At 44.5% G+C, this 23,029-nt stretch overlaps 1 protein-coding gene across 3 annotated transcripts in view; it reads left to right on the top strand.

Annotated features, from left to right (window-relative positions):
* The window catches only part of prkd3 (protein kinase D3), a gene marked incomplete at both ends in the record, with an annotated part of 38,958 nt that extends 21,240 nt beyond the window's left edge, over nucleotides 1-17,718 (top strand). Inside the window, 16 exons of one of the 3 annotated variants that reach the window (XM_080547832.1) lie at nucleotides 3,221-3,352; nucleotides 4,302-4,459; nucleotides 5,173-5,365; nucleotides 6,702-6,779; nucleotides 7,060-7,231; nucleotides 7,503-7,626; nucleotides 8,104-8,181; nucleotides 11,480-11,756; nucleotides 13,238-13,290; nucleotides 13,937-14,009; nucleotides 14,183-14,289; nucleotides 14,447-14,608; nucleotides 15,382-15,480; nucleotides 15,677-15,944; nucleotides 17,015-17,100; nucleotides 17,545-17,718. In XM_080547832.1, coding sequence (XP_080403958.1) covers nucleotides 3,221-3,352; nucleotides 4,302-4,459; nucleotides 5,173-5,365; nucleotides 6,702-6,779; nucleotides 7,060-7,231; nucleotides 7,503-7,626; nucleotides 8,104-8,181; nucleotides 11,480-11,756; nucleotides 13,238-13,290; nucleotides 13,937-14,009; nucleotides 14,183-14,289; nucleotides 14,447-14,608; nucleotides 15,382-15,480; nucleotides 15,677-15,944; nucleotides 17,015-17,100; nucleotides 17,545-17,718 — 2,234 coding nt within the window. Of the gene's footprint in view, nucleotides 1-3,220; nucleotides 3,353-4,301; nucleotides 4,460-5,172; nucleotides 5,366-6,701; nucleotides 6,780-7,053; nucleotides 7,235-7,502; nucleotides 7,627-8,103; nucleotides 8,182-11,479; nucleotides 11,757-13,237; nucleotides 13,291-13,936; nucleotides 14,010-14,182; nucleotides 14,290-14,446; nucleotides 14,609-15,381; nucleotides 15,481-15,676; nucleotides 15,945-17,014; nucleotides 17,101-17,544 lie in introns of all 3 variants that reach the window. The other 2 variants (XM_080547830.1, XM_080547831.1) reach the window with 2 other exon arrangements.
* Between the last annotated feature and the right edge of the window lie 5,311 nt (nucleotides 17,719-23,029).

Raw genomic sequence — 23,029 nt, 5'->3', positions numbered from 1 at the left:
TCGCTTTTCCTGTAACCAATTATTTCAGCTTCCTGTTCAGTATTAACTCCAACCCGTGCTGGCTGAAAGGCAAGCTGTCCCGTTCCATTCTGTCTCCACTGGGAAGCACCTGATACCACCTGCATTGACCCCCCCCCCTCCTCCTCCCTCTCTCTCTCTGGGGGGTTACAGCATTGTCTGCACTGATCCACACATGGACTGACTACACTGTCGGACCCAATGGGGTTTTAGTTTTGGTTTCCTGTCTCTCTGTCTCTCTGTCTGTCTGTCTGTCTCTCTCTCTCTCTCTTGCTGTCTCTCTCTCTGTCTTTCTTTGTCTCGCTCTCTCTGTCTGTCTGTCTCCCTCTCTCTCTCTCTCTCTCTCTTGCTGTCTCTCTCTCTGTCTGTCTCTCCCTCTCTCTCTCGCTCTCTCTCTCTCTGTCTATCTCTCTCTCGACAAGTGTTAGCCACGCTGTAGCACCTGGTGGATTATGTGAGCTTATCATAGTGCCACCATTTCGTACGCCTTCTCTTCCCCTCTCTGGCCTATATCTGGCTACACGTGTCGAACTGGTGCAAATGCAAGTCTCAAAGTCTCTTTGTTGTTGTTGCAGAAACAGGGGTATTGTCAGTAAAACCATGGGTCTTCTCAGTAGAAACATGAGTCTTCTCAACCTACACGCTTGTCCTCACATAACTTCAGTCTTTAGATTAGAAGCCTGTTGTTCAGTGTCAGCGGTGTGAGAATAACAGCTCCAGCGTGGGTCTGTGAAAGCCTCTGTCCCTAGTTGTGACAGGGAGGCGGGAGCTGCTTTTCTTGGCGAGGGACTCAAAGGCCACAGCTTGTTTTCGCTGCAGTAAGTGATTGTAGTGGTCCGTGCGAGTGTAAACACACTCTTTGCTGTGCTGGGCTGGACGACTCTGGAGAGAGTGGACAGGTCAGTCCACAACGAGGGGTTCTGACCTGGAGAGAACGTTGAGTATCCTACTCTCTGTTTCTCACTCACTATCCTACTCATTGAACTGGGACATACTATATATATGATATATTTGTTATTGATTGTCTCGCTTTCAATACTTTTGGAAATAGTGCACTGTATATAGTGTTTTATGTGCATGAAAATTGTATTTGAATGTTTGTGAGAGATGCTTTAACATGAGTATACACAGCATAGAGTCTCTCAGCACGGACGACTTGAAAGACTAACAGACAGCACATTGATGTCAGTCGTGCAACTCATGAAAAACACTTAATTCAGTCAATTCTCTATGGTGTTTTGACGCAAAACATCTAGACAGCCACTTCATAAAGTGGAGACTGTTAATAGGCAGACAGTTGTGTCACAGGCGTGTATGGAGGGCCTCATGAATGGTCTCTTTCATGTGTCTGTACCACGGCAGCGATGCTCAGTGTGAAGACATGCCATGTGACTTTCTTGTCTTCTTGTCTCTGCTTTGAAGTTAGACCCAAAATGTGCCCATGCCTGTTATATTATAACGCTGTTATATTTCTCTGATTTGGGAGAAGTTTTTCCCCCCACAGATCCTCTTTTTTTGCTTGGTTTTTAAGGCAACAAACAGGCAGCGATTTGTTTTACGGAGATGCAACGATTTGTTGCCTGTAACGAAATGTCACAGGAAGCGGGCCTTTGAGGAGCAATTTTTTTGTTAAAATCCGTTTCACCAAAAGTTGGACGACTCGATTTCAAGTTTCCCAAGAATTGTGGGAAGTTTGGTTATTATTTAACCCCAAGGATGTTGCAGGGGATTGGCTAAGTTAATAGATATTTGGTGTGTCTGCCAGGCTATGGCCCCTCTGACATCTCAGGTCTTTGAAAGCAGACCCTCGTTCTGTTGGTCTTTTTTGTAATCCTCTCTCTGCCAAAGAATGTTGTCGTTCAGGTATTTGGGGATTTGATTTGTGGTAAAGTGAATTTTATTCCCTAATTGGATAGATCACATTTGTTGTTCAGAGTCTGCATGTTGTCACAACATCAGCTGATCATATCGTTTTTGCAGCCACATGGGAGACCAAGCCTGGATACAAGACTTGAGGCGATGTTGAACCACTTGAACTCGGAGTAAACACACGCACACAAAGACACACACACGCACGCACACACACACACACACACGCACACAAAGAGACACACGGACGATATCATGGACATGTAAAACACACACAAACAAAGTCTATGACCGGGGTATTCACACACACACACACACACACACACACACACACACATACACACACACACACACACACACACACACATACACACACACACACACACATGTCTATGACATCACCCAGCTACATTCTAGTGTAGAAGATAATGATTCCCTAGTTGGTCAGTGTTCAAACCACAATACGAATGATTACAAAACGACTGTCACAAAAATACTTGATTGTGACCTGCTTCAGTGCTGCACATTGCCAAGGCTGGTCCTTGAGGGTTGTAATCATCACAGTAGGAATCTCTTACTGACATCTTAGATGACTCACCTTCATGAATTAACTCCCCCCTTCCAGGAATGACCTCAGTGAATCCAGACACAAACCTAACCAACAGATGTAGCCGAGTTCTCCTGAGGTACAGGCCTGGCACGGGCCTCTACCTGGCATTGAAGTCATGATGGTAAATCATGAACTCAGTCTGAACCGCTTGATTAAAGACCACCGTCGGCGTTATCTGATCTGGTCTTTGTGTCTGTTTCAGTGTGCTCTGGGAGCCGCTGTCTCTGTGCTCGTTAGCGAGGTCTGTCATGCCAAATTGTTGATATGACATTGTGGTGGTGGGGACCCCCCCCCCCCTACTGAATGGATACTGTGATAACACTGTGACCCAATGTGAGAGACTACGTGTTCGTATCGTGAAAACTTTCCTTGCTAGTCTTTCCTATGTGAACTCGAATGTGTTGAACAGCATAAATTGCCTTGACATTTCTGGGCACACAAAAACGGCTGTACTGAATGCCATTTTTGTGCTTCTTCTTTTTTAAGACCTTGCTAAAAACCCACCTGTCCAGGCAGGCTTCAAATGTATGGGCTATATGCTATGGATGTTCTGTGACTGTCCTCTTCCATTTTTATAAAGTGCTTTGAGTCCATGAGACTATACTAATGTCATTTATTATTATTATTATTATTATTATTTTTATTATTATTATTATTATTATTATTATTATTATTATTATTATTATTATTATGTTTTGGCTATAAGTTGTGTCCTGTTTGCAGCTTTGGCCACAGTAGAAGATTTCCAGATCCGTCCCCATGCCCTCTACGTTCATTCCTACAAGGCGCCCACCTTCTGTGACTACTGTGGGGAGATGCTATGGGGCCTTGTTCGGCAGGGCCTCAAATGTGAAGGTAAAGCACGTACACACACACACACACACACACACACACACACACACACACACACACACAGACACACAGACACACACACACACACACACAAACAAACACTCACACATTCATTCTGTCTGAGGGGCATCTCAGTGGAGTGTGTGACTTCCTTCTAGTACTGAAGCAGACCTTTGAAGCGGTGGCCCGGCCCGGGCTGGTTGAATGGAACCCAGTGTGCTGATGCCAAGCCTGGGACTGAGCCTTCAAAGAGTCCTCAGAGACCATGTGCTGCTACTCTAGCCCTCTCTGATAGATTCAGCCTGACTCCCGGCACAACCTGCCCCAGATCCAGCACAGGACAGGAATGCACAGACACACAGATAGGAGAGGAAACATTTGAACTTGTAAGCCATTGAAACGCTTGACATTTAAATCCCAGTGGGATTGCGGAATGTCCAATCGCATCCCATTTGTGATCTGTCATTACTAGACATTTGCGTGTCATTGAAGAGTATCGTTAAAGCTTTCTTGGAAAAAAGAGTTTGATTTAGGTAGTTTTTTTTACATGTCTAACCTTTGATTATTGCCCAAACGTCTTCCAAGTGAGAGACTACCATAAAAGCCCCCCTGTGGCCATTTAGGAGAACGACGCTGCAGGTCAAAGCTGAGTTTATCATTCCCACCTCAGAAAGCTTTTCGCAAATAACAGCTTTGTTATGATATTTCATGTGTGCTATAGAGTGTTATAATACACTGCATTTGTGCTATTCCCTCCTACATGTGGCCACATTGTACATGACTGGGGGCTCTAAACACTAGTTATTAACATGGTTGTTACACAGGTCCACAAGTCGTGCCTAGTCGTGCCTAGTATAACCCTCTATATAATATATGATATATAATATATATTCTCTATATATATTCTCTATATATAATAGCTGTGTAATTAGTGACCATTGTGTACTTCCAGGATGTGGGCTGAACTACCACAAACGCTGCGCCTTCAAGATCCCCAACAACTGCAGCGGGGTGAGGAAGAGACGTCTGTCCAACGTGTCCCTCCCCGGACCCTCGCTCTCCGTCCCCCGGACCCTCCCAGCCGAACAGGCCGTGGTCGTTCTGGAGGAGGTGAGACACAAGCTCTGATCGGTGGCGATGTTTTGTGGCCAACGTACCTAGGCTTGCGATGTATAGTTTGTAAAGTGCAGGGTACTGTAAAATTCATCCAAGTACAGTTTCTGACCCGAAAGGCAACAATGTTGAGTCATCCATCGCACGCCGTGACCATTTTCCCCCTCATGTATGGGAGTTCAGTGGAGTTGACAGATCGAGCGTTTTCAAGGTTTTGACATAATTGGTGTAACTTTGATTGAAACAAGTGAATTGCACAAGACCAATGATTTGGCCGCCGGTGGTGATCCTGCACACTCTTATCAAGGACATATTTGTTTGGTTCTAAACATACAGTATCAATTGGTGTTTTCCTCTAGCAATTCTCGTTTGATATCTTGTGAAACACCACAAAAATGCAGAAAATGGAATTTCACACACGGAACAGCAAAGACAGCTTCCAGCAAAGGTTTACTAAACATGTTTGTATAAGCCTGGTTGTATTAAACATTCTGTTTTATGTCCCTGGCTTTTGAAAGGTTGTTGGAAATGTGATTACGCAAATTTAATTATTGTCCTGGTTCATTGTTGTTTGTCTGTTTCCAGACTATTGATACCTCCTTTTACCTCTCCAACCCTACGTTCTTTCCCTCCTCACTCCTTCCCTTCCGTTCCTCCATACCTTGTTCTTCTTTCCTTTGCTTTATCCCTCTCTCCACCCCGCTCCGTAGCAGCGTTCCCACCAGGAGGCAGGGAAGAGGATCCTCTCCTGGAGTGGCCGGCCCATCTGGATGGAGAAGATGGTGCTGGGCAGGGTCAAGGTGCCACACACCTTCGCCATCCACACCTACACCCGGCCCACCATCTGCCAGTACTGCAAACGCCTGCTCAAGGGCCTCTTCCGCCAGGGCATGCAGTGCAAGGGTAGGACTTTACCTTTACAGTTGATGGCTGTCTGTATCTCTGTCTGTGTCTGTATCTCTGTCTGTATCTCTGTCTGTGTCTCTGTCTGTGTCTCTGTCTGTCTCTCTGTCTGTGTCTCTGTCTGTGTCTCTGTCTGTGTCTCTGTCTGTCTCTCTGTCTGTGTCTCTGTCTGTATCTCTGTCTGTATCTCTGTCTGTGTCTCTGTCTGTCTCTCTGTCTGTGTCTCTGTCTGTATCTCTGTCTGTATCTCTGTCTGTATCTCTGTCTGTGTCTCTGTCTGTGTCTCTGTCTGTCTCTCTGTCTGTGTCTCTGTCTGTGTCTCTGTCTGTGTCTCTGTCTGTATCTCTGTCTGTGTCTGTCTCTCTGTCTGTATCTCTGTCTGTGTCTGTCTCTCTGTCTGTATCTCTGTCTGTGTCTCTGTCTGTGTCTGTCTATCTGCTTGTGTCTGTGTCTGTCTCTCTGTCTGTATCTCTGTCTGTCTCTCTGTCTGTGTCTGTATCTCTGTCTGTATCTCTGTCTGTGTCTGTCTGTCTCTCTATCTGTATCTCTGTCTGTCTCTCTGTCTGTATCTCTGTCTGTGTCTCTGTCTGTCTCTCTGTCTGTGTCTGTCTCTCTGTCTGTACCTCTGTCTGTATCTCTGTCTGTATCTCTGTCTGTGTCTCTGTCTGTCTCTCTGTCTGTGTCTGTCTCTCTGTCTGTCTCTCTATCTGTGTCTGTATCTCTGTCTGTGTCTCTGTCTGTATCTCTGTCTGTGTCTCTGTCTGTGTCTGTCTCTCTGTCTGTCTCTCTATCTGTATCTCTGTCTGTGTCTGTCTCTCTGATTGTGTCTTTGTCTGTCTCTCTGTCTGTATTTCTGTCTGTATCTCTTGTCTGTGTCTCTGTCTGTATCTCTGTCTGTATCTCTGTCTGTCTCTCTGTCTGTATTTCTGTCTGTGTCTCTGTCTGTCTCTCTGTCTGTGTCTGTACCTCTGTTTATGTCTCTGTCTGTATCTCTGTCTGTGTCTCTGTCTGTATCTATAGTTGATCATATCCTTGTTGTAGCGTGCATGGGTGAGATCAAGCCTCAATACAAGACTTGAGTTGTAGGAGTAAACACACACACACACACACACTCACACACACAAACAAAGTCTATGACATCACCCAGCTACATTCTAGTGTAGAAGATAATGATTCCCTAGTTGGTCAGTGTTCAAACCACTATACGAATGATTGCAACTCACTGGTGTCTGGTCAGACATGAAACAGTTTGATTATGTTGTGTTTATGATGTAATGTTGTTGTTTATGATACCGATAGAACGTTGAATTATGTATTTTCTGTATCATCTTTTCAGATTGTAGATTCAATTGCCATAAGCGGTGTGCATCGAAGGTACCAAGAGACTGCTTGGGTGAGGTTGTCTTCAACGGAGGTAAATTCAGTTATATTTTATCTCCATTTTATTCACTATGCCAGTTTGACAGGATATATTACTGAAGGGTAATACATCTCATTTGTGTGTGTGTGTCTGTCTGTTTGTCTGTGTGTGTCTGTCTGTGTGTGTGTGTGTCTGTGTGTGTGTGTGTGTGTGTGTGTGTGTGTGTGCGTGTGCGTGTGTGTGTGTCTGTCTGCCTCTCTGCCTGTCTGTCTGCCTGCCTGCCTGCCTGCCTGTCTGTCTGTCTGTCTGTCTGCCTCTCTGTCTGCAGAACCAGCCAGCCCAGGCCCAGACTCTGACAGCACCATGGAGGTGGACAGCAGTGACGTTGAAGGGAGTCGAGGTCTTGATGACTCTGAGGGACCCTCGACCCCAGACGAAAAGATGTTCTACATGGATTCTCCTTTCCTGGACAGAGAGAAAGACGAGGAACCCATAAAGACCATCAGGTAGTGAACAGGATCAGGGCCATATCCATAGGCTGAAGTGTACGTAGAGCTACATTCAGTCAGTTGTTTTAGGTACTACACCATTGAAATAGCAGCTAGTCTTCTTGTCCAGGTAGATGCTTCTAGTTTGCAGAATATGACACGAAAAAAGTTGTGTCATCAAAGATGAAAAACTATCATAGACACCGTTCAGAATTGAGCATGAGTGGGATCAGAGGGGTGAATGAGATCTCACACCCCTGTGTGTGTGTGTATGTGCGCTTGTGTCCAGCCCCTCCACCAGTACGAACATCCCTCTGATGCGGGTGGTGCAGTCCATCAAACACACCAAGAGGAGGAGCTCCACCATGGTCCGAGAGGGCTGGATGGTGCACTACACCAGCAGAGACAACCTGGTAAGACACCGTGTGAAGAGCTGTCAATCAAAATCCCCTCAGAGTAAAGCAGGGCAGCCGTTGGCAGTGAATCACAGCGGTTGACAGTGATTGACAGGACTGACAGTGAGTCACAGTGATACGTGATTTTCTGAAGCCTACTCCGAACAGCGCAACACAGTACACAGTCATCAGCTCCTCTGCTCTGATGTGGAACAACTTACCACGTCAATGTTACTAGTTGATTATGAGAGAAGTCAGGCAGTGGTCGATGTTTTTAAAATGGACTATTTCCATCAGCTTGTAGAGGGTGCTGTAGGTCAGTAGAGCCACATACTGTAGACACAGAAATCTGTCGAAATCAACTCTCAATAACGAGAACCATGTTTTCCTGTGATAGACCTTCTCAGAGTGAGTCAGTGAAAAAGGTGTCTGTGAGTCATGGAGGTTTGACTGGCGTGTTTTAATAGAACTACTAACACAGACTCTCCTCCACAGAGGAAGAGACATTACTGGAGGCTGGACAGCAAGAGCCTCAGTCTGTTCCAGAACGACACCGGAGCCAAATTCTACAAGGTGAGAGACCAGACCAACACCACCCCCACCCCTGCCATCGTAAAGAACATTCCAGAATAACACGGGAAGCGTACAGTACAGACATATTCTATCCCATGGATAGATAGGGTGAGTCCGCATATCTTTCTTCTGCCATGGGTTAAGGATGCACTGCCATTTGTGGATGACCCTGGTGAAAGAGTGTGTGGGTTTGATGACAAGCATATACCATGACAGCTCCCTGACCCAAATACAAACCCTGAACTTCCCCTTCCTGTGACGGCGGTGCAAAACAAACCACTCCATGTCGTGTAAGAAACGCAACAAACACTGCAGATTTACATTTCCTATAAAACAGTTAATGCAAACTGTTATTTACCGGTTGATTATAGAAAGATAGTAAATTATAGGATCTACTGATTATGTTCTGGGACGATAGCGTGCATGAAACCCCATGAATATCAGCCAAAAAGGAATTGACCTAATTTTCGTGATAATATTTTAAACTATGGTTGTCGTTGTCTGGAGGCATTATGTAAAAAAGAAAAAAAAGAAAAAAAAGAGTAATTCTGTGGTGGGGTGACTAAGGCCAGGGGGCTGTTATGTTGCAACTGTAAAATACACGGTGGTCAGTGATACAGGAAAAACTCCCCAGAGCCTGCCTCCTGTGGTTTCACACCTCACACAGTACCATTTCTGCACCACGCCAAAGTGAAAGGGCTTCTGCTTCTATCAATAAACACATTGTCACCAGCAGTATCTGTCTACATTTCCTTTGTCTTTGTCTCAAATTTCAACGGGGTTTTGGTTGGTATCTGTGACAAGATTCTTTTTTTTTACAAAGATCAGACAAAGCGATCTCCAAACCTCTTTGTTATATTGAATCTATAAGAACACTTCATTAAATCATCTTCTAGATCAGTTTCACTTTGCAGCAGGTTTGTATAACCCAGACCTTTTCCTCCAAACGTCTTACCAAACCGCCACACACTTCCATATCTCATTCAATTCTAAATTGGAGCATCAATGTGTTTCGCGACACAACGTGTCATTAAGATGTTAAAATGCTATAATTGAAGTTAAGAGAGTGTTGACCTTCTCAGCGCCAGAGGTGTTGTTATGATGCTGCCGCAGGGGCTTAATAGCAGAATAATGACACACTTGGAAGATGTGGGACTGAGGGACGCAGGCAGCAGCCCCTGTTCCCTTTGTGTTAAAAGCTTCCACATGTGCTGAAGTATGGCGTGTGTGTGTGTGTGTGTGTGTGTGTGTGTGTGTGTGTGTGTGTGTGTGCGTGTGTGCGTGTGGAGTGTCTGCGTGTGTGTGCGTATGTGTGCGTGTGTGCGTGTGCGCACCTTGTGGGTGTATGACACCTCCCCTGGTTGTGGCCAGAGATGTGACGCAGTGGGATGGTGTTTATTGCTACACTCCTAACGACTGCTGTTGTGTGTGAGATGTAGCACCGTTCTGTGCGTCTGCATGTGTTTCTTTTATTTTCGTAGGCGTACACCTTACTGCACCTTACTGCCACATTGAGTTTGTGTCAGACGGATATCTTTTGTCTTGACTTGTTTGTGAATGATATTTGTGTTTGGGAGTGAAGAGTGAAAGAGAAAGAAGTCAAGCTGAACTTGTCCAGGGAACTCCACACCCTGCGCCACACCCTCCGTCTCCCCACCAGTGAAACCATGGAGAGGAAACCCCACTCTTTTACACAGCTGGGGTTGAGACGTCAGGGTGTGTTTAGAGGAAGTTTTATGTGGTCGTTTTATTATCAACTTGGCACTCGGTCTCCATGGAAGACGCAGAAGGGAGCTAATTGAAGGCTAGCTTGTTTGTAAATGTGTTCTTTCTACTACTTTTCAAATTTCATATGGGTCCCTCAGGTTTATGGGTTGCATTTCAGAGTGGGGCTCTATAAACCAGTTGTAGTGGTGAGATTAGGGTTATTCATCATAGACTCTGGGTCTCTTGGGCATTCTCCCCTACTGTCTCTCCTCCTACTTCTCCTCTCCTCTCCTCTCCTCTCCTCTCCTCTCCTCTCCTCTCCTCTCCTCTCCTCTCCCCTCCCCTCCCCTCCCCTCCTCTACCCTCCCCTCCCCTCCTCTCCTCTCCTCTCCCCTCCCCTCCCCTCCCCTCCGATCCAACGATCTGATTAGCGGTGGTCGTGTGGCGGCGCATGGCCAGGCATGGCAGCCATTTTCTCCATTTGGAAGCCATAAGGGCCCCATCTCTTTTGAAGACAAGACCCCTGTACTTGTGGGTTTCTCTTTTATGGGGGTACGGGGGCTTCTTTCTGTCTCTAGTTCTGTGTCGTCGTCGTCCCCACACGCACACACCCTTTAACCCCCCCAAGGTTTCTGGTGTCGGATGGCCTCCGGAACAGTAGTCGCCGTGTCTCGCTGTGTCTCGTGGCGGGCTGTGATGGCTCGTGCTCAGATGGGGCTCGGGGTTTCTCCTGCCTTGTAATCATGGGGACGCTTCAATCGCCGTAGCCGCGGGGCTGTCACGTGACCCTGCCCCTGCTAACCACAACCACTTCATCTGATACTCTGTGGTGAACCGCGTAGAGGGGGACCGAGGGGGACGGTTGGAGGGGGATGGTGGGAGGGGAGGAGGGGGGAGGGGCTGCAGAGGCTCCTATTGGCCAGGGACTGTGCTCTTTTTTTCTTCTGTTCCTCCTCTCTATGATTTGACAGTGAGTGAGGCGTCAGGGACTGTTTATGTGTGCTCAAACTGCCCCTCGCGCACCACTTCTCTATGAGTGTCAGAGAGATAGGTTGTGGATACACTGCACTGCATTGGAAGAAGCGGGGGACCACCTCTTCTTAGGACTCTTTGTGTGTGTTTGTGTGTCTGTGTGTTTATGAGTGTGTGTGTGTGTGTGTGTGTGTGTGTGTATGTGTCTATGTTTGTGCTCTGCTGAGGAACCGTTTTCATCAGTTGACTACCTGAAAGGAGTGAACAGACCTTAGGGTTAGTGAGAGAGAGGGAGCGTTCTTTCTCATTCTGACTCATTGTGGGGGGACTATGCAAAGGATTTGGTGTCTGCTTCTTGCCTCTGTAAAACGTTTGGTGTGTCTCACTGTTGTGTGTCAGTGAGTCTCGTCTCTCTCTGTTTCACTTTGTGCTTGGTTGTGGTTGTTCCTGTAACTTGAAATTAGGTGACTGCTGTACTTTACTTTACCTTTTACAGTCTGTAAGACCTTCCGTATCTGTTTGTCTTTGTTGGCCTCTGGTATAACTCACTATCTCTCTCTCCCTCCCTCCCTCCCTCCCTCCCTCCCTCCCTCCCTCCCTCCCTCCCTGGGTTCTACAGGAGATTCCTCTGTCAGAGATCCTCCAGGTGGAGCAGGCCAAGGACGACAGCAGCCTGGCCCAGGGCAGCAACCCTTACTGCTTTGAGATCATCACCGACACCATGGTGTACTACGTAGGGGAGAACAACGGCGGCCACTACCACAGCCCCGCGCTGGCAGCCTCCGGCGTGGGCATGGAGGTGGCCCAGGGCTGGGAGAAGGCCATCCGACAGGCCCTGATGCCCGTCACCCCGCAGCCTAGCGTGGCCACCGCCGCCGGCCAAGGGAAGGACGACAGTGAGTATACAACCGCTCCACCGATCATAATGTGTATGTAGCTGCTTGAACTAACTACTGTAGCATTAGATAGGTCCTGTAAGGTCAGGGGAGTGATGGAAATAGGGCCTTGATGTGTGTGTAGGAGTAGATAGTTTTTTTTGCCCCTTAGTGTGAGTCATTGCAAATTGTGGTTATTTTGCGGTCTGAGGGATTGTGTTAGTGTGCAGTTTGTGTATGTCCCCTTCGTCTAAGCTTAGCCACATGGTCAAAGGGCTGCTTGGTGATTAATATTAACATAAAGGGGAGGCGGGGGTCAAGTGAGGTGATGTTTTCAAGTGAGTAGGCAGTCTTGTTTTGAGATGACAACAATTACATAATCAGAAATGAGTGTACAGGCGAGGCTGAGTTTGAATGAGAGAGGCCATGACAGGGAGTTTACCTCTTTCACCCCAAAGGTTGGTCACATGACCACTTGACACATCCCAGATTAGGATATACTGTATCTGTGACTGTTCAAACGCATCGCTCAACTTCTCTCATCTCCTTTCAAACAATAATGCACCTCTTTAGAAATGGGAAACACGTCAAAGCAGTTTTCAATCTTTTCAATCTTTCGTATATGATATATATTTATAAACGTTTAGAATTTTTGTAGTTCAATTGTGTTTTGAAGTCAGGAGGAGACATGAGTACTATAGAGAGCATTTTCCTGCTCCTGGTGTAAACCAGATGTAGAAGGCTGTAATGCTAAACAGATGATCTCCACCAGCGACCACCTCACCATCCAACCACTCTGATAGTGTACTGTACTGTACACACACACGCACACACACACAAACGCGCACACACACACACACACACACACACACACACACACACACACACACACACACACACACAAACACACACCACACACACACCACACACACACACACACACACACACACACACACATAAACACACACACCACACACTTATGCACTCACACGCATTCATACAAACAAACAAACTCACACTCACACGCACAAAGTTGATCATTTTCTGTCATTTTTGTGTTTTTAGGCAAAGGCTGTTAGCATAGAGTGAAAAATGAGTTTCTCAAATGTTTAATGTTCAGATCATAACTACCGGTATATTATTTTACAACACGTTCATTGTTTACTTTATTACTAAGGTAATGAATGACCTTATGACTGAATATTGGCCTCAAGAGACATAAAATCGTAAATACAAATTCAACACATACTTCTGCTATTCAGTAATGAATATTTTCCCAAATCAATTTTATAGGGTTGTTATGACACAATAAAATGCTACAATATGATGAGTTTAGTGCAAGCAGCTGCAATGAGATTGAAGGGGTATGAGAAAATATGTGAAGGATGCAACTCTGTTTATTATTAGTTATAGGAATGCATTGACTAAATACATAAAAAATGCATTTGTAATGTACAGTTATGCAGTTGTTGATTTGAAAGACATTTGTTTTTCCCTCCCAGAAGAGCTGTCCATAAGCATATCTGTATCCAACTGCCAGATACAAGAGAATGTGGTGAGTGTGACCACTTTTTCAGACACGGTTGCACAACTTCCCAGCACTGTGTGTATGTGTGTTTCAGGCGAGGCTGGTAAAGGAAGAAATCGGAAGACGGGCTCATCGCAATCCATGGAATGAGGAATGGTATCAAACACGTGTCTGTTTGATACCATTCTTCTTTCCTTTCCATGCATTGCGGTGACCCGTCCTCCGATTTCTGCCTCCACCAGCCTCCCCTGGTGTGCATGCTTTCGTGCAGTCCTCAATTTTCCCTTACAGCTACTTCTGTGTTCTTCACGGATCATTATAAATAACATTTCCACTAAACTCCACTTCATATTTGTACAAATAAAGGAAGTCACAAACATCTGTGTCGTTATAGAAAAAGTACTTTTCAAATGTGCTCTATTTCTGCACTGTGAAAGTAATATATTTGGTCCTGTCAATGTCTAGTATTTATCCAACACTATATAAAAGTGAAACTCATAACCAAACGTTCAAACTGTACTAACTATAGGGATAGAAGCTACATTTGCAGTTATTATTTGTATTGAAGATTTGTGTAAAAAAAAGAAAGAAAAAACACTGTTGCAAAATCATGCAAAAACTCAAAACATTGTGGCAACAAAATAGGCTGACCGTTGTGTATTTCTGTCTGTAGGATATCAGCTCGGTGTACCAAATCTTCTCAGATGAGGTGCTGGGATCTGGACAGTTTGGGATTGTCTATGGAGGTAGGTGTTTACATCTCTATGGTTGCGCTGTAAAGATGATCACATGGGTCATTTAGTTTTTTAACGTAAATATACAATATTCTCTCAATGTAATTCCAAACAGGCAGCTTAAAAGCTACCTCTTTTTACGTGACACATGTTGATGTGACCTGAACCTGTATTTGTGTTGGTAGGGAAACACAGAAAGACTGGAAGAGATGTTGCCATCAAGGTGATTGACAAGATGAGGTTCCCTACCAAGCAGGAGAGCCAGTTGAGGAACGAAGTGGCCATTCTACAGGTAGTCTAAACAGCCTCATGTTGTACTATGAGTATTGTCAGATGCAACACATAACACAAGTAGTTCTTTCTGAGTTTTAAACCATTCAAAAACACTGTCAAGCTACAATATGGTAGCCTTATAGATTGTTGACTCAGAGATTTACTTCCTGGTTTAGAACCTGCACCATCCTGGCATCGTCAACCTGGAGTGCATGTTTGAAACCCCCGAGAGGGTCTTTGTCGTGATGGAGAAGCTCCATGGCGACATGCTGGAGATGATACTGTCCAGTGAGAAGAGCAAGCTCCCAGAACGCACCACCAAGTTCCTGGTCACACAGGTTGGTGTCCCTTTGTCTCTCCCTCTCTTTCTCTTTTCCTCTCTCACTCTCTACTCCTCTCTACCTCCCTCTCTCCTCCCTTTCTCTCTGTTCCTCCACTATCTCTACCATGTTCGATCTCAAAATCCATCGTAAGCTACCACTCCATTCCTCCCTCCTTCTTTCTCTCCCTCCCTCTGTCTTTCGATCTCTCTCCCTCTCTCTTTCTGAGACCCACCTCAAACACAGCCCTGCGGCCTGTTTATTGTTGCGGTGTGTGTGGACAGGGGGTGGGGTTGGGGGGAACTGTTTATGGGATGGACTGGGTCTGGATGGCATCATGGCCGGGTAACAGCCTGCGGCGGGCTGGCGAGTTTGTGGGTTTGATTAGAGGAAAGAGAGGGGGCCAGCAGGGGCCCAACAGAAGCAGGTCCATTAGGCATGGGTCTTTGGGTCTGCACGGTACAATTAGCTGCAGCAGGCTTAGCTCTGATGTGGTCCTCAGGCTTTTATCAATGTCAGGAGTGAGGAGGCACAGTTTGGTGTAGCAGGACACTACTGTAAACATGTCCCTGGTGGTGGATGCCGGTGCCTCTGAGCATAGAGGAGCTGATGAGATGATGAGGAGATCATGTATCCCTATGGAAAGAAACTGACCAACCTAGGTCTGTTTTCAGTGTATCGAGACGCTTAAGCGTCTGTAATTATCTGTGATGTTCTATGAATGAGGCTATAAGGGTACATGGGTTGGGTCATTGAACTAAAGCCGGGTGGTTCTGGTTCTGTTGTCCCAGATCCTGGTGGCGTTGAGACATCTGCATTTCAAGAACATTGTCCACTGTGACCTGAAGCCCGAAAACGTACTGCTGGCCTCCGCTGAGCCCTTTCCTCAGGTAAGCATCAGCACCTTTACCGCAAGTGTGTAGGTGTGTGTGCGTATGTGTGCGTGTGCATATGCGTGCGTGTGTGTGTGTGTGTGTGCATGCATGTGCGTGCGCATGTGTGTGCTTGAGCTCTATGTGTGCACGTATGTGTATTTCTGTGCACGTGTGTTTACATACAGTTTGTCTATGCATGGTGTCCCGGCAGGTGAAACTGTGTGACTTCGGCTTCGCCCGTATCATCGGAGAGAAGTCGTTCAGGCGGTCGGTGGTGGGCACGCCGGCCTACCTGGCCCCCGAAGTCCTTCGCAGCAAGGGCTACAACCGCTCCCTGGACATGTGGTCGGTGGGGGTCATCGTTTACGTCAGCCTCAGCGGGACGTTCCCCTTCAACGAGGACGAGGACATCAACGACCAGATCCAGAACGCCGCCTTCATGTACCCTCCGGCGCCATGGAAGGAGATATCAGCAGAAGGTGAATGGCAGGGCCTCGTTCATGTTGGTCTAATTATGTGACAGCAGCTGGTGAAAGCGGGAACAAGTTGGGAACCGACCAAATGTTCAGACTTTAATTCTGAAAAATGTAAATAAATGTCAACGTTGGAGGGTTTGATTCAGAGCAGCTGATTCTGCTAGTATTTTCCAAGAAAATGGTGTAGTAAGAGAAATCAGATTAACATTCAAATGTCAGATCATATGCCAGGCTCCTACAGGTGTGTGTTACAAGTTAATGCACTTGTAATAGAGAGGCGCTGTTAGTTTGAAAGTGAGACTCAGCACTGTCCTGTCCTCCCACGCGTCTGGTTCTAGAAGCAAGCCCCTGTGGTTCTTTGACCTTTCAGTTGTCTGCGGTTTAGCGACATGAATCACTGACAAATCCCCCCCCGCTGCCCCATCGAAAATCTCCCCCCATATACAGTACAGTACAATGATCTTCCAGCTAGGTAAACAAATGATGATTGTGGCAAGCTAACTGTGAGCTCTTTCCACTGGGGTTGTGGTGTCACAACCTCTAACATATGACCCAATTAAAGCCCCCCCGAGCCAATGGTTTCTCTATGGCAGTCATCCATTGATGGACAACCGGGTGGACATGGGTCTGTCCGTATCTGTTTCAAAGGTTTTGGAAGTTATTTAGGAACAAAAAAAAGGGGGAACCGTGGGAACTTTGGTTGAACGTTTCCACAGTCTGTTAGTCCATTTAAATGAAGAAATAAAGTAAATTAGAAGCAAGGTTTCATTTTGAGTTGCTAGATTGCATTGTTCAGTAAGTTGGTGCGTAAGGTTGTTTCAAAAGTCTCTCAAAAGTCTCTCTAACCCTAACCCTCAAATCGGATCGCGATTTTCCTAAGTATAGGTTTGTATCCGTTTTCTGATTGCTGTGGCCCGGGACTAAAAGTATCCTTTACAGATACAGCATGTGCTGCATATCCTCCCTTGTCTAATTCAGATCAATAAGGTATAATTCCATTATGTTATAGAAGACTCCAAATTGTTGCTACTAATGTAATGGACGGTTTTCTCTCTTTTATGTTTGTCCCACAGCCACAGATCTCATAAACAACCTCCTTCAAGTGAAGATGAGGAAGCGGTACAGTGTGGACAAGTCCCTCAGCCACCCCTGGTTACAGGTAAGACAACCAGTAGCAAGCTTGCTGTAAACAACGCACAGGCATGTCTATTAACAAGCATCCTAACCCTGTCCTGACGATAATAACCTTTTAATGCTACTTCATTAGAGTCAGGTCACGTGATAAGGATGTCAGAATCCGAATCAAAATGTCTTTCATTACATCCAATGTACGAGTACACAAGTCTTCAAGAGAGACTTCAACATTGGCATTGCAGCAAGAAACAAAATCACAATAATAGAGTAAAGTAAAGTAAGTAATAATAAAGTAACGATATCTTAATGTCAGGGCCATTCAATGTTCATTATTGACTTCTGATTCATCAACTGTTTATTTGGTCATAAATGGGTGCCCAGACTACTGCACATAATCTGAGTGTGATCATGGAAGGTCATACTACATGAAGTCCATCTTGAATTCCTGCTCCTCCTCTCGCTCCTCCAGGACTACCAGACGTGGCTGGATCTCAGGGAGTTTGAGACGCGGCGAGGGGAGCGTTACATCACCCACGAGAGTGACGACACACGCTGGGAGGAGTACGCAGACGAGCATAGTCTGGGCTACCCCAAACACTTCATTATGGCACCCAACCTGGACGATATGGAAGAGGACCCCTAATGGCTCAGAGGACACCTTACACAAAAGGGGTAACCACAAGGAAAATGGCAGGACTTTGTCTGCTTGTTATGGTCCTTTGGAAGCAGCTGATGTTTCTTGAAAACTAGTTGCCACGGAAACGGTCAGGCGCAAAATGTCCTAGGGCTGTGTGAGACGGAGGCATTCTGACCCGATTAAGACTCAGGGGTTAAATGCACTGTCACCAGGAGCAGATAGGTGGCACTGTGTGGGCACATGCTGGAGTGTGTCATAGTGGAACCAAGAACTTCTGGAGATGTTTTTTTTCTATCTTTTTTATTACCGTATTGAACAATTCCATGGATTGGATGAATCTCACCTTCATTGCTCCTGTAAAAGACATACTGTATTTTCAACAATCAGAAAGAAATAAGTTTAACACGAAATGTAGAGATAGAATTTCTTCAACTTTGGGAGTAATAGTAATGCTTTGCCACTCCCTTTGAGAAGGGCTGAAAGTGAGTTAACCCAGGAGAAAAGGGCACTTTTCACAAGGGATTTGAATCCAGAGAGACAGAGAGATGTGAATCCAATACATGGGTTATTCACAACCATTATTGCAAGGCTGTTTTTCAAACATTCCTTTGATGGTATGAAACTGGAACTATCATTTGTATGTACGTCAACATTTTACATGTATTTTTACTAATGGGGGCAAATGTTTGCACTATACTACCATTGACCCTAACAATTTGAATTTAACATGTTGAAAAGTACGCTGCTACATCATATGACCAAGGCAAATGACAACAAAAGTATTAGAAAGAATGGCTGTATCCCTTAAGGTTTGTGATAAGGGCTTGATCATTCTTACATACTTACATACTTGATCAGCAGTGTGAGTGAAAATGGCTGCCATGCTAGCCATAGCTAGAGCATGTCCGTTGAAAAACAGAGGGACCAAAGACAGTATCTAACTCATTGATATTGTTAATGTTACATTTCTATATTTTATCTCCATCTTTTTTTACTACCTGGGCACTATTGTCTTAACATTGTGTGATCACTCTACTTGGGTTATGGTAAAGTGCTCTACTACATTCCAAGCAGGAGTCAAACCAAACCTAATCAATGAAGGAGAGACTGAGTTTGAACCAAGGACACTCTGTGTCCCTGTAAAGCACTTCAGCCGTACGCAGGGAACTGAGAGTGGAGTGGCATCATTTAATTTTCTTTATAAAGATTGTAAGAAGTTAGCAAGACAGGCTGATGAGGGATGATACAAAACATGCACTCATGTACAATCATTGTATCTGGATTAACGTTGGTAAGAGGTCATAAACAGTGGCTTACAGTGTTTTGAAAGAGTAGCCTTCAGTATACTGAGCATCTTTTTACATTTTTTCTTTCTTTTTCTGTGTTTCTTCTATTTTGAAGGAGGTTGATCTTGAATATGACAGTTCATGCAGCCCAATTCAGGAATATGGCATGTGTGGTGCTCTATATCTAAATATGTAGAGTACAGTTGGCCTTTGACAATGTCTCCCTGAAACCAAAGTTTATGTTTCATCTACTTCGGATAGATGTCTTTTTCCATGTCTTTTGCTGGCCATTTACTACATTTCAGTGCCGTGGCCCATTTCGCCTAGACGTACAGTATGTAGAACCCTTGGTATGGGAATGGCCTCATCCTTGAACCTAGTTCCTGGTCTGGGCTCTATTTGGGGAGTATGGAGAAGGATCCTTACTGATTCTCCTTTTCCATTATGTGTTGCCGCTGGATTGGCAGGTGTCAGTGTTTTTTGTATATTTTAGTACATACAAAATGTAATAAAACTCTACTTCTTTACATGACTATTGAATCTCAAGTTCATTGTGTCTCGATACTCAACTTGTCTGTGAATCAAAGCATTTTATATTCACTCACGTCTTTTCTCAGCTTGGGTGTAACAGCCTTCGGTTAGTCACTGTGATGACCTCAATTGTTGTTATCTCACACTAAATGCAAACTAGAGGTTGGTTTGGGGGCTGACACTGATCTAGAGGTGGATAACTGAAGTCTGCAAATGTACACATTTCGTGATACGTAAAAAGTACAGACAACACCACAACTATAACCAGTGGCGGCTGGTGGTGATACTGAGTAAAAAGCAGTAAATGATATGGTTTTGACTAGCTGCTACTGGTAAGAATACATGTTACGATAAGGCTATGAAAATGTGGAGTAGGTCAAATATAGAAGAGCAAGAGGACTCATTTAAACACAGGGAAGTAAATGCAGCCATAGTTTTGACCTTTTGCAACATCAGTTTGTGCCTATTATTTATTAACATTACATACATACAACATTACGAGTCACAGTGTAGTATTTCTACCTTCTGAAATGATGCCTAGGACTGGTGATATCAAGCGAAAGGTTATTTATATACAAATCTGCTGACATACACTTGTGATCACATTCTTTTTCAATAAAACGAGCTATTAAATATTCACTTTCAATTCAATGTACAATTTACATTTCTCATAAACAACAAACTGTCAACTTATATTACGTCTTTCTACAAGACATTCTGGAACCTGCAGTTCTTATTCTTAGCTAATACAATATCATGTAACATATTTATCAATCTCTTAACTGTGAATCAATCATGTAACACATTAATCAATCTATTTTAACTGTGAATCAATCATGTAACACATTAATCAATCTATTTTAACTGTGAATCAATCATGTAACATATTAATCAATCTATCTATCTAACTGTCTAACTAACTATAAAGTTACAACACACAGAGCTAAGCATCTGAGTAGAAAAAGCAACAAGTGCTTTTGATATTTTTCAGTTCTTTTTTGTGTTCAGTGAGAAAAGTCCAGTCTGCCTTGGGCTTGAACAAGTGCACTGAAGTCTGGTTGAATGTCTGAGGTGGAGATGCGAAGGACAGCTGACAGGTGATCATCAGTGAGAGAGGATCTGTATCTGTATTTGTGGAACTTCATCACTGAGAATGTTTGTTCACATGTGTAGGTAGATCCAAAGAGAACTAGCATCCTCTGAGCATGCCTCCTCATGTGTGGAAAGTTCTCCTCTGAGAGAAGAGTAAAGGTTCAGCAGTGATACTGACTTAAAGTGCTCTGCCAGTAGTGTATCAGACTTTTTTCCGGACTTTTATTCTGAAACTTTTTTTTTCCGGACTTTTATTCTGACGCTTTTTTTCCGGACTTTTATTCTGAAACTTTTTTCCGGACTTTTATTCTGAAACTTTTTTCCCGGACTTTTATTCTGAAACTTTTTTCCGGACTTTTATTCAGAAACTTTTTTTCTTCTGAAACTTTTTTTTCTGACTTTTATTCTGAAACTTTAAAAAAATAACGTTTATTCTGAAATCTTTTTACCAGTACGGTACGGTTCAGTACGGCACGCATTTGTATCCTACCCGTACCATATTTTCAGAAACGCTTCTCCATTATACACAACATACCTGGAGCGACCCGGGACAGTAGGAGGAGTTACGTGTCATAAGAGCACTTCACTTGGACACTACTTAATTTCCAATCATAGTGGAGGTATGATATATGGCAGATATATATATATATATATAGGCTATATATACATACAGGTGGAAAGGCTTTTTTAAAGGCATTTTTAACGAACTCCCAGCAGAGTCAAAGCACTAAATTCTGTGATTACGAATTGCCTACACTTATTTACATGTTATTTCTATTATTATGAAAAAAGGGGACAGCCATATGCCCAGGTCTGGTCTATACCCATCAATAGTTCACACTGCAGCAACAGCAGCATCATATCCGAGATACAGTGCCAACTAAGTTACAGTAATAATGCTCTACAACAAAACTAGAGAAGTAGGCTACCTACAAAAACGTTCTGATGCCAAAAGCGCTCTCTCTTTGTTTTGTTTTCCTCCCTCTCTCTCTCTCTCTCTCTCTCTCTCTCTCTCTCTCTCTCTCTCTCTCTCTCTCTCTCTCTCTCACACACACACGCACACACACACGCACATACATTACATACACACTTTTCTCAGTACACAATATCCCATGCCATTTTGAACAAAAACACAATGCGAGAATGATGAAATGATAGGCTACATGATAGAAGAGACTATCACTTCTACTGGAATTATGCAAAATGTGTGTGTGTGTGTGTGTGGGGGTGAACCAGTAAGTGCATACTGTGTGTGCGTGTGTGTGTGTGTGTGTGTGTGTGTGTGTGTGTCTGTGTCTGTGTCTGTGTCTGTGTCTGTGTCTGTGTCTGTGTGTGTGTGTGTGTGTGTGTGTGTGTGTGTGTGTGTGCGTGTGCGTGTGCGTGTGCGTGTGCGTGTGCGTGTGCGTGCGTGTGCGTGAGTGAGTGAGTAAGTAAGTGTGAGTACTTCATCATAGTGGCAACACATGTCAAATCTCATTTCCAGCAGCTGGATGTGATTGTTTAACCACAGAGCATTTAGCTGAGTGGCCTGCCCACCGCAGGGCCGTAATGACATGTTAAAGAAGGTGGTGGGGGATGGAGGAAGACTTTGATACGAGTCAATGCTCAGTTCTAATGTGACATCTCTCATACAAATGCTATGAATTGCAAGTTCAACTTCTGGCAATACACTGAAAGTGTCCTCAAGGAAGGGCCACCACATTCAATAGGCCTACTGTTTAAGAGATGAAACGTCTGAAAGTACAGGCGTTTTGTCCTTTTTTGATAAAAGGCCAGCTGTCATGAGTTTGCCAAACTGTGGTATTTGTTCCTTTGATTGATGCTCATCAAAGAGACACTGGCCACTGGCCAGTGTTTGCAATCAAGACTGGCCCATTGTAATTCAATCTTCCGATAGATGCTGGTGAAGAGTGGCCTCTCACTTTCACTCTATCTGTTCCCCTGAAATGGCTTCAAGATGTTGGCTGCACCACTATTAACCCAGAATGAATGAGAGGTGGATGCTGGACCAGACCAGCAACTAGCAGACTTCACGCAGACAGACATGACACAGAAAGCACTTCAGACATCTCTACAGTAGCAGAAAACTAAACTAGTCTACATGATCACGTGGAGATCAAAATGGGGAAGCATTCTGTGACTGTGGCCTTTGAATTCTCTCTTTTACGGTAATTCCAGGAGAACATACATTTTCTTTCAAGCCAAAAGTAGCCCATATTGTAGATTTATCTGAAGTGAATGTCTTGATGTCCAGTTGGTATATGAAAATCATTTGTGTATATTTTCACAGAAGCTAATAGTGAGGATTTAAATAAGATTTCATTGACCCTTTGAACCAGCTTTTAGGTTACGCCACAGACCAAGCTGAACAGAGAGACCGTGTGAAACGCGAGAGGCACAGAGCTCAC

Source organism: Nansenia antarctica (genome assembly GCF_963989245.1).
Source record: "Nansenia antarctica genome assembly, chromosome: 1".
In the NCBI taxonomy this organism is placed as follows: domain Eukaryota; kingdom Metazoa; phylum Chordata; class Actinopteri; order Argentiniformes; family Microstomatidae; genus Nansenia; species Nansenia antarctica.
Note: the sequence above shows the minus strand (reverse complement) of the source record. Positions and strands in the feature narration are given on the sequence as shown.